This window comes from Haliotis cracherodii, unplaced genomic scaffold, assembly GCF_022045235.1.
Source record: "Haliotis cracherodii isolate W230 unplaced genomic scaffold, xgHalCrac1.p SCAF_12, whole genome shotgun sequence".
Lineage (NCBI taxonomy): Eukaryota > Metazoa > Mollusca > Gastropoda > Lepetellida > Haliotidae > Haliotis > Haliotis cracherodii.
Genome location: NW_027266267.1, coordinates 11,913,895 through 11,925,900, shown reverse-complemented (window position 1 = coordinate 11,925,900; position 12,006 = coordinate 11,913,895). Strand labels below are relative to the sequence as shown.

General features: G+C 40.9%; 1 protein-coding gene across 1 annotated transcript; it reads right to left on the bottom strand.

The window, feature by feature from the left end:
* Nucleotides 1-1,007: 1,007 nt before the first annotated feature.
* LOC139457544 (neural cell adhesion molecule 1-like) lies at nucleotides 1,008-11,613 on the bottom strand. The gene is made up of 11 exons (XM_071238922.1): nucleotides 11,511-11,613; nucleotides 7,100-7,426; nucleotides 6,352-6,627; nucleotides 5,004-5,258; nucleotides 3,931-4,203; nucleotides 3,269-3,565; nucleotides 2,709-3,011; nucleotides 2,305-2,421; nucleotides 1,908-1,938; nucleotides 1,624-1,688; nucleotides 1,008-1,138 (listed from the first exon to the last, which is right to left on the bottom strand). The coding sequence occupies exons 1-11, from the start codon at nucleotides 11,611-11,613 to the stop codon at nucleotides 1,008-1,010; spliced, it is 2,178 nt and encodes a 725-aa protein (XP_071095023.1).
* Between the last annotated feature and the right edge of the window lie 393 nt (nucleotides 11,614-12,006).

Sequence of the window (12,006 nt, the reverse complement as noted above, 5' to 3'; positions counted from 1 at the left end):
ATCGTCACAGCTGGTGTCAGGTATTGTCATAATCTTCTTGTCGCAACAGCTAACGGATATCAAGAGGCTCCAAATGAAAGAAGTAAGACTGATAATAATGTACATTTTCAAAATCATATTTATATTTTGAGCGTATACAGTTTGTTGAACAATTGTTTAGCTGAGTGAGTTAGCTAACTGTGCTTTGGTGAGTATTATTATCAGAGCTAGTCAATTCTGGTGAAACTCACGAGCATGGGTATAATGCTGACAAACCTAGAATTATAAAGAGGGCGAAACTGGTATTCGAACCGTGGCTCGCAGTTTTCTGGTACGCCCAAGAAATGCAGATGTAGATAGATAACTGAGTGACGATTGGGTAATGCTGCCCCTCAAAATCATAACGATCTTTCCGCACACAAGATTGGAAAATAAGTTAACGCTTCATACGTACGTCAAGTCTACTATGAGGCTTCATGTGTATACTATGTCGTGGCATGTGTGTTTGTGAAGCCCGCCGTATTGTCCCTACTGCACAGTGCTTTAGTGACTACAGCTATATCTAACCATCCTCAGAGAATACATAATCTCTCTTAAGCTGTCTTTAAAAATATGTATATGTATATACATGTAAATATGTAAAAGTTTCTGGAAATAAGATTGCTTTGGTGAAACAATGTACATCTCTGAAATCAGTAGCTCTTATTGGGTCAGGAGTTTAACGCAGCTGTGTAGGAAATCTTCAGTTATAGATATGGCGTCAACGCTTGAAACTGATTTGGAGAAACCCATGATCAGAGGTACGGTGCGGAAAAGCAACGAATCTGAGAGACACACGATCACGGGCGTCTGGCACACCTAAGGGACGCAACTCGGCACTTCGAATGATTGCGTCTCAGACGTTTTCAAATGGAAAGATAGAGTCAAGCGACTGATGTAAGCCCAGACCACATGGAAGACGTATAACGAGACATATTGAATATGCCGCCTTGTCATTCGTACACTGTACTCTGTTTTGATGATTGCAGTTAGGTCTCATCATCAGCAGACACCGCCATGTTCACGTACTGTTTCTCTAGTTTCTCGTAAGTTGGTGCTTCAGGTGGCGTGTCCCTGTCAGATGTGAGGGCGTCGTAAGTGCTGCCAGATGTCCCCGCGCCTGTAATGATATTATTACACATCAGCCTGTGGTCGCCCCTGTACAAACCATGCACAGTAAACCTATTTGTGACAAGATTGAGCTCGCACTAAATAATAGTGGTGGGTAATCAATCTTAATCCTCCTTGTGACCTCAATATTTTATGAAACAAGGACATACGACCTGCATATCACTGAAACGATCGTCGATAACCAGGTTGAAACATTCGCATTGAATCCTAGCATTGGTTGATAAGGATTGGATATATACCTCTTTTCTTTATGTACTTGAAATTCCGCCATTTCATTCGCCAAGGAGCGGTCTCGTTTCATTCTATTTTGAATCTGCCTTTGTCGCTTTCTTACATAAAAACAATCATATTTTAGGCCACTAAAGGCTTTATGGTAAACAAAACAACATAGACCACCGTATTCTTCCACAGTCAATATTGTTTTTTTCGGGTCCAGCAATGTGATTAATGTCCAGTCTATAATCCTTGTTTTACCTGACCGACGATGTTGCTGGCGACTGTGCTGAGTTGTCACGGTAGATGCAGCTACCTCATGATATCTGTATAGAAACAGTATCGTCACATTGCAGGATATTCTATTGTGTGTGTCCATATAACATGAATTGACTTTCCTCTGCGAATTACGTTATATCACAAGTGATATAGTCTATACTGATACAGTAATAACAGAGTACAATGATCTACACATCTGTTCTGCTTTCACTTCAGCAACAACATATTTCAGTTCTCACTTATTCAAGTATAGAAAGGGTACGTACACAGATTCCTCTTCCTTCTGCCTCGACGGATCTGGAAACACAGATCTCCCACACTATAACAGCTTGTACCCGTGTCATGTTCGTAACAATTATTGCGTGATCAAATCATCCCAGTCATCAATAGTGTATTAATAGTGTTGTGCAGCTCATGTTTACATTTTCTGTTTCATATAATTCTAACCACTCCTTACAAAAGAATGAAATACATAGGCCTGCTCAAAATACAGGTTGACAGCTATTTTGCAAATATTTTCATGTTTATAATGGAGGTGCTTATTTCCGAGAGACGTCTGAGCGTCATTCATATCATGTGGCAATATAAAATGAGCTAGTCATTTGTCTAAGGGGAGACGAACATCTCCTATTCTGATAAGCCATTCACATTGTGTTTTCATACCATTCTTCAATGAAAGACGCTTCTTCCTGCAGATGCAAACAACAGCCAGGGACACTGCTACAACAGCTACTGCAACAACAAAGCCAACGCCCACTCCTGCTCCGAACGATAGCTCACCTGTACACAGAGAAAGAGATGTTAGTTTGGATAACTTCATCTATCAAAACAAAGTCATCGGGTAGAAATTATATATTTTTGCTAAGACCTTTGGTCTGTCTTGAAGTGCCTCACATTTAACCTGCTTCATTTTAGTATTCTCCAACCATGATAGAAAATGAAAACTTCAAGTTTAATGATCATCTTTCCTTATTCTAATCAATAATACGTTTATTGGAGACGTTATAAACTTGAGCACAAAAAAACTCAAACGATCAACAGCTAAAATCATTATCGGTTTGACATACCATTGTCGGCTGCAGCAGTGACTGTTGTACATGATGCCGTCACTGGTGACGTCCTTGCAGTGCCCTCTGCAGCATAGAGCCTGAAGAAGACGGTCCTGTCTCCAGACTCAGGTAGCTCCACCTGTCTCCTCACACCATCACTTGCAACAGTGGCGGAGACTGTGGTCCAGTTAGCCTGTGGCAGTCTTTGTTCCACCAGGAACCCTACGCCTCTTGTCTCATCATCACCACCCGGTGTCCACTGAAGGATGTAGCTGCCGGCTTTGTTTTGACACTGGAAGTTCTCCGGTATAGAAAGCGGTGCTGTATGTGATGAGGGACATAGTATAGATTGAACAAGGAAACGACGAAGAGTTTCATGATATGATCACAAGAAAACAATCACTCTGAGGGTGTGTTTTTGTGTGTGTTATCAGTCAATTTTTTTTGTTTTACAGTTGTCCTTTGCAAACATGGACACAAACAATAACATACCTTCATAAGTTTCTTATAATAATGTTTCGGTAAAACTACTTATATTGCAAGTAAAAGGCGAGTTCAATTATTTCATTCAAACCTACCTTTCTTTCCAAGTTGAAATTGCATTCGGAACCTTCCAAGTGTGTTTGTGACGTTTACATAATACACTCCATAATCCGTCTCTTCAACAATATCTGTGACAATATATGACGTCATGGCATCGTCATACTGGCGCCATTTTGACAGGTCGACAGGTTCTGCACTACCTCCATACTGTTTAAACCAGGTGAAGGTCGGTTGTGGAAAGGCCAGGATGTACACCTGTAATCTGATTGGCTGTCCTATGTCAACATACACGTCCCTCCCTGTGGGGTATTGGAAATTGAGCCGCGGGGAACCTTCAATGTATAAAGTAATTCTTTTCACGTGTTTCTGCATTGCATCTGCATTCTGCATTCTGCATCTGCATTGAAAATATTTCTTTGTCAAGTATTTTATTGCAATGACAGTGACTTTATAGTTTTATACATGATGAATCATCAATGCAGTTTCCTTATCGAAAAGTCGTACTTCTTGTCAAATATATTGCTTCTTGACAAGCCAGTATGAGGATATGAGTCAACATATCACCTTCTAACTTCCTATAATATTTTTAGTCAGTATTGGCCATACTTCTTCCAGGTAGCATACGTGCCGGTAGAATATATCAATAGGTGTGTGAATATCTCGGGTATTAAACCAGATACATCATCAAGGTACCTACATTTTATATTTACTGTTACTGATGCTGTCGTTTCACCAACTATGTTCCTTGCAAGACACGTGTAGACGCTGCCGTCAAGACAATCCGCTCCAGTCCAGTTGAAACTGGCGGTGGCTGCCTCTGTCACGTGGCTCAGTCGAATAGTGCCGTTCATGATGGATATGCTGGAGAAAGGATTACTGTCTACTGCGCATGACAGAACCACAGAGCCTGTTTCGTCAACTTCAGCTGCATTGGACTGACCATTAGCCATTAAAACTGCAGATGGTTTATCTGAAGAGTGAAAGGCGGATTTAAATTATACCTTAACCCTCCGTCTTAGTTGCAATGCGACTCGTCTTAATTATGCGAACTAAGAAACATTGTGATATGTATCTTCACTTCATTTTAGATAAAATATGACAATACAACAGTGAAGACGCTGAAATATGCAAACCATCTCTGTAAATATATATGATGTATCAAGTAAATTTGGGGGCGGTGGAGTAGCCTAGTGGTTAAAGCATTCGCTCGTCACGCCGAAGACTCGGGTTCGATTTCCCACATGGATACATTTCTGCTGTCCCTCGCCGTGATATTGCTGGAATATTGCTCAAAGCAGCGTAAAACCATTATCACTCACTCACTCACTCAAGTAACCACCTGTGGTTTATATTCCATATTTCATACAAACTAGTTCTAGCATGTCATCGTTCAGCTTCATTCACTTTAATAATCATTCTCAGCACGTCGTGAAATTTCCGGTTTACAATGGATCGTAAAAGGTGACCAGAGGGATTGGGTGATCAGGCGCGTTGATGTTATTTCTTTGGTTGTCATGTTATCACAATTGCCGTAAATCGATGCTTATGATGTCAATTACTGTATTGTCTGATCAAGGCTCTATTTGATTATTCATGATTTGTTTGTTGTTTAACGCCGTTTGTTGTTGACTTGTGTCTGGACCAGACAATCCAGTGATTGAAATCCTGAGCATCGTTCTACGCAAGTCAGAGGGCCAGACCACCTGATCCCTTTCGTTGCCTCTGATCACAAGCATGGTTTACTCTAACAAGAAATACAGCCATACGCACATTGGACATCAAGTGAAACAGCAGGACTCTGTATTATGCCATAAACGTTAGTCGCCGTGCACACGTAGCTGCCAGCCATGGTCCTGTTTGCTGCTCCAAGACTGAGCACCTGTCCAGTCACGACTGTCTGAGATCCTTGTTTCCAGGAATATGAGCATGCAGGTCGACACGTGCTGACACACATCACGTTGGGTACGACGTCAGCCTCCTTGACTTGTACAGATGTTTGCGAGATGCTTGCATTGTACGGAGGATCTGTAAGATCAGTGCGACGAATCAATTCAAACGTAAAAAACTTGATTTTTAGTTACACAATCAAAAGTAGTTGCAATTCGATTGTAAAGACGAATAATTAGAAATAAAACTCAATACTGAATACGTTCTTCTAAATTTTAATTCGTATCATCAAGGAGAAACACATGTGTCGTTTGACCGCATCCGTGGTCTAGTGGTAGAGCGTCCGCCCGGAGAGCGGAAGGTCCGGGGTTTGATCCCCGGCCGCGTCATACCAAAAGACGTTAAAAGATGGTACTTGTTGTTACCCTGTCTGGCGCTCGGCATTAAGGGGCTAAAACAAGGACTGGCCGGCTCGGAGTCAGTATACTGTGTCTGAGTGGGGTATTCAAGTTAAACTGATGCATGGTGTCTCAGTGGGCTAGCACTATAAATCGGCATCAGTCTGGACTAGTACAAGCACACACACATACACACACACACACACACACACACACACACACACACACACACACACACACACACACACACACACACACACACACACACACACACACACGTCGCACGTCGCTATATAAGCACAATAATCTTGGACGCGACGTTAAACCCCATTTCACCTCACCTCACATGTGTCGTTTTAGAAGATAAATATATATAGTGCTACACCATAATCAATTTGAGTATATTATACAGCTTATATATAGTGTTATACTATGATCAATTCAAACTCAAAGCCTTGTTTTATATATATTACAAACCAAGCAACTCTTTCCCAACACACACGTACAATAGTCTATTTATAAAAAGTAACTTGACACGTGCTTTCCAAATAGCATATTCATCATATATATTATGAACCTTCTACTTTGTGCTGTACAGGCAAGTTAGGAAAAGTATATTCCATCTTTGTTCTGCTTAATTCAATCGAAATATTGTTCAGAGTGAAGGTAACCTTGGCATCGCACTGCGTTTGTATGCAGTTCAAAGTTAAAAGAAGTACTACCACCACATTCAAATTCGTATATGTTAATCTACACCGCGTTTACACTGTCTAACAACAAGTACTACCACCACTTACAGATGGATATCGGTCAACCTATAGTTATATACTTACAGTCAGGAGTTAACATCAGAACGTCACTGTCTCTTCCCAGGCCCTCATCCTCTGTCACGTGACAGGTGACACCTGTCGGGGTATGATTCACAACCGGGGCTGTTAGACGAGCGCCCCTTTGCGAGGTAAGGTTCAGACCATCTATCTTCCAGGTGTAAGTGAAGGTCAGTCCATGATCTGCAGGCAGTGTTGTAGATGTAGATGAGCACGTCATCGTGACGTTCCTGCCAACCACGGGTGTAGATTGAAGTGATATGACTGGCTTGGTCGGTTTACCTGAAATGATGAGTGAATATTGCCAAACGCCGAAGAAACAATATTACAGGTATTCGCAGCGACTTGAAATGGTTGTCGGTGCTCTTATTTTATAAAGAGAAAAAAAACCCACTGAACATGTATTCGCCATTGTGAATATATGAATGATTGAGTGAATGTTTCAAGCTTTAGCAAGATAGTCTGTCAATACAGGGCAGGCAAGTCAGTTGTTGATGACATGAACACAATCGTAGGCGTCGTGTAGATTATACATAACGAGCCATGCCACGCTTGATGACGATTAATCCTGATTTCATTTGGGGCTTTCGTTAAGAATGGGATTGTTTAGGTTCCTCTGAATTACTCTACATGATTGGATACTGTGACATGGCTGTTGTGTATGTAATTATGCGCGTGAAACCCTTATATACCTCGCTGATGATCCTGGAGTGAACAATGAAAGATATTTTCACATCAAATTTAAACAACATACCAATGACAATAAGTTTCAAGCCACAGCCTTGTATCAGATTGATAGGACCCCCACCACCACAGGTGTATTGTCCAGCATCCGATCTTGTAATATTCTTCAGCACAAATGTGATGTTCCTCGAGGAACGGCTGCCTTCAAAAACTATTCTATCTTTATATGGATTTGTGGCCAGGAATATTCCCGTTGCTGTAACAATAAAGGCTGTTAGCCCATTTGGTGTAAGAAAGTAGAATGACGATCCTGTCCCAAGACCGCCTTGCGGGATGATGAAGCTAATTGTGCTGTTATCCCCAGGGAATGCGATGGCTGTAGTCTGACTCTCAGCACCTGTGGATGAAAATATGGGTCTAAAAGTGGAATTGCATTGATATACACTCACCTAGTACAATTAGCGTCTGTCTGCAGTTCGGAATGATATCACTCAGTCCTCCGTTACCACACGTGATAGTCCCAGCGTCAGATCTGCTGACATTGCTCATATATGAAAGGACACAAGCACCATCGACAGGTCCCCAGTGTAGTTGACATATAAAGAAAGAACAAGGTGTCGGTTTGCTCTGTTAGCGAGAAGGACGCCGGTTCCATTTGGGTTTAGCACATACATTGCAAGGACAGATGCCCCTCGTGGCACCTGCCAGCTGAATCTTGCCGTGTCCGTCTCACCATCTGCGACTAGAAAAAGTCGACTTTTCAACAAACTGAAGACGCATACCCTTACGTTTTAAATACTGTGCAATTAAATTAAGTGCAATTGGAGAATGTGAAATATCATTGACGAGCTTGCACAATCTCAACAACCATACCATATCATAACCATGAGTTAATTAATCTTCATCCTGATCGTGTTTTGTGCAGGTCGGTCTTGCTATACATGGAGTCGATGTTTATTTGCAACTGTGAGGTATTTATACACTTGTCCATGAAGCAATGATGTTTTGATGTTGCATCAATAAAAAGTTTAAACAAGAAATATTTCTAAGATTTACCTCGTTTCTTACGGCTAAAGATGTGAGGTTGTCTTGAAGAGGGTATTCACGAGGTTAGTTTATAATTGTTTGTAAAAAGTCTAATGTTATGGCATGGAATGAAAGGTATTATACACGATCTAAAGTTCTAGACTTAAACGTCTATTTCACACTAGAAAGTGTTTGTCATCAATGTACATATTTCTTGTTAAATGTGACAATGTGACAAGTTCGGTTTCAGTTATGTTCTGGTTGTGAACCTGTGATACCCCTGTGATATGTTCTATATTATGTTATTCCTAAATTTGATGAATTAAATATTGTTATGTTTACTGCATATTCGTCTTCTACTTTTACAAATACTTCAACTATTACCTCTACTACTTCTACTTTTGAATAAATGGATTCATAACGTGTTGTGCAATATCGGCGGTCTAGCTGTCACATCCACTCAAATCATATTTGCAACAGTATCATGTTAAAAAACATTAAAGTATGGTACGTAATCGACATATCATGAAAATCTTTTGATTCCAGAAAGGGAATCGGAATCACCAGATTCGAGTGATTTCTGTGACTTAAACCACGATATGGTTGATATATAATTTCTCTGTATTATGCACAATGACATGCAGTTGCCTCAGTTTTACTTGTTTGAAATGCACATCCAGTATGGCTGCTGCAGAATCAACTGCAAGAGCACATACGTGCACGGCTGTAAACGTGCACTGATCTTGAACGCAACGTTAAACTCCATTTCACAACACCCATTTGTCGTAACAAGCTGTAACCCTAAACGTGAACTTTATGTACAACTTGATATTATGTATCCGTTGACGTGTTGGGAGTGTGTGGGTCAAGATTGTGCTTGTGTCTGTGACCTACACTTCTGTCAAAGACCTGGTGGCGGCGTAACTGTACTCATTTGAATGACATATATACATCACTGGTGAACTATTGCTGGATAAATAAATGGCATCACCTGTGCACAGAGGGGCTGATACGGTGTCACTGCCCGGGATTCACATCCTTTAATTTCTACGCGTCTATACATACATGGCTTTGCCTTGAGTTACACATACAATGGGTGCGTCATACCACCAGTGATCGCGCGGTGCGTTGCATAGGCCGGTGATAACACTGGTGAATATGGGACAGGGGAACGTGGACACATCCGATGACCTACATGTTATATGTTGAAATCGCCTTATCGTTTAGAACAAATCCCTTGTGAACAGTGGTATGTATAATCAAGCATGTAATCTGAGGACATCACGCACTGCACGTTAACGTGTGTGGGCCTGCTTGTTGTAAAGTCCTGTGCACAGTGTATATAATTACATTAGTCAGGTTGTTATTGCTAGAGTTTAACGATCACAAGACTAAAAGAATATCTTTATTGAAAGATTGATCGGAATCTGATTCATTCCAAAGAAAAGCATACACGTATGTACTGTACTGTATGCATACTGTACAGTACACACGAGAATGTACGTTCTACTGTACAGTACACACAAGAATGTACGTTCTACTGTACAGTACACACAAGAATGTACGTTCTACTGTACAGTACACACAAGAATGTACGTTCTACTGTACAGTACACACAAGAATGTACCAGCATACACGAGAATGTACGTTCTACTGTACAGTACACACAAGAATGTACAATCTACTGTACAGTACACACAAGAATGTACCTTCTACTGTACAGTACACACAAGAATGTACGTTCTACTGTACAGTACACACAAGAATGTACGTTCTACTGTACAACATACACGAGAATGTACGTTCTACTGTACAGTACACACAAGAATGTACGTTCTACTGTACAGTACACACAAGAATGTACGTTCTACTGTACAACATACACGAGAATGTACGTTCTACTGTACAGTACACACAAGAATGTACGTTGTACTGTACAGTACACACAAGAATGTACGTTCTACTGTACAACATACACGAGAATGTACGTTCTACTGTACAGTACATACAATAATGTACGTTCTACTGTACAGTACACACAAGAATGTACGTTCTACTGTACAACATACACGAGAATGTACGTTCTACTGTACAGTACACACAAGAATGTACGTTCTACTGTACAGTACACACGAGAATGTACGTTCTACTGTACAGTACACACAAGAATGTACGTTCTACTGTACAACATACACGAGAATGTACGTTCTACTGTACAGTACACACAAGAATGTACGTTCTACTGTACAGCATACACGAGAATGTACGTTCTACTGTACAGTACACACAAGAATGTACGTTCTACTGTACAGCATACACGAGAATGTGCGTTCTACTGTACAGTACACACAAGAATGTACGTTCTACTGTACAGTACACACAAGAATGTACGTTCTACTGTACAGTACACACAAGAATGTACGTTCTACTGTACATTACACACAAGAATGTACGTTCTACTGTACAGCACACACAAGAATGTACGTTCTACTGTACAGCACACACGAGAATGTACGTTCTACTCTACAGCATACACGAGAATGTACGTTGTACTGTACAGCACACACAAGAATGTACGTTCTACTGTACAGCATACACGAGAATGTACGTTCTACTGTACAGTACACACAAGAATGTACGTTCTACTGTACAGCATACACAAGACTGTACGTTCTACTGTACAGTACACACAAGAATGTACGTTCTACTGTACAGTACACACAAGAATGTACGTTCTACTGTACAGCATACACAAGAATGTACGTTCTACTGTACAGCATACACGAGAATGTACGTTCTACTGTACAGTACACACAAGAATGTACGTTCTACTGTACAGCATACACAAGACTGTACGTTCTACTGTACAGTACACACAAGAATGTACGTTCTACTGTACAGTACACACAAGAATGTACGTTCTACTGTACAGCATACACGAGAATGTACGTTCTACTGCACAACATACACGAGAATGTACGTTGTACTGTACAGCATACACGAGAATGTACGTTCTACTGTACAAGATACACGAGAATGTACGTTCTACTGTACAGCATACACGAGAATGTACGTTCTTCTGTACAGCATACACGAGAATGTACGTTCTGCTGTACAGCATACACGAGAATGTACGTTCTACTGTACAGCATACACGAGAATGTACGTTCTGCTGTACAGCATACACGAGAATGTACGTTTTACTGTACAGCATACACGAGAATGTACGTTCTACTGTACAGCATACACGAAAATGTACATTCTGCTGTACAACATACACGAGAATGTACATTCTACTGTACAACATACACGAGAATGTACGTTCTGCTGTACAGCATACACGAGAATGTACATTCTTCTGTACAGCATACACGAGAATGTTCGCTCTGCTGGGCTGTGTGCAGTGAAGCAGTTCAACTGTACTATTTCCACGTATATAATTCACATATACTCACATCTAGCACCACATGAGATCAGGATAATAATCCACAAATGGCGTATTTTGATCTCCATGAAAGATTTTGCACAGTCTATTTGTAGACTTCCCTGAACTGACATGGTATGGTAGTCGGGAATATCTACTCCAGGTGAGCCTTTCAACTTCCGGGTGGTGTGTACAGGGATAAGTTCTACTGTGAGTTTGACACAAAGCAACAACACATATACACCCGTCAACCACGCATTAATATCTATGTCATGTTAGGTCCGTGTGTACATTATTGTGCCTGTACAATGAGTTAGAGAGTTGGTTTAACAGGGCTTTAAGCAGTATTCAGGTTGTATTACACTGTGTCAGCTCACTTTGGGAGAAAGTGCACAGATCGATTGTTGTGAAATCAGCAAGCAAGGATGTTGTGTTGACAGAACAATAATCGTATTCAGAGAGAATTGAGGATCCTGGGACGACTATGGGATGTAACTCTGTACATTGCCTTAATTGACTGGGTCACT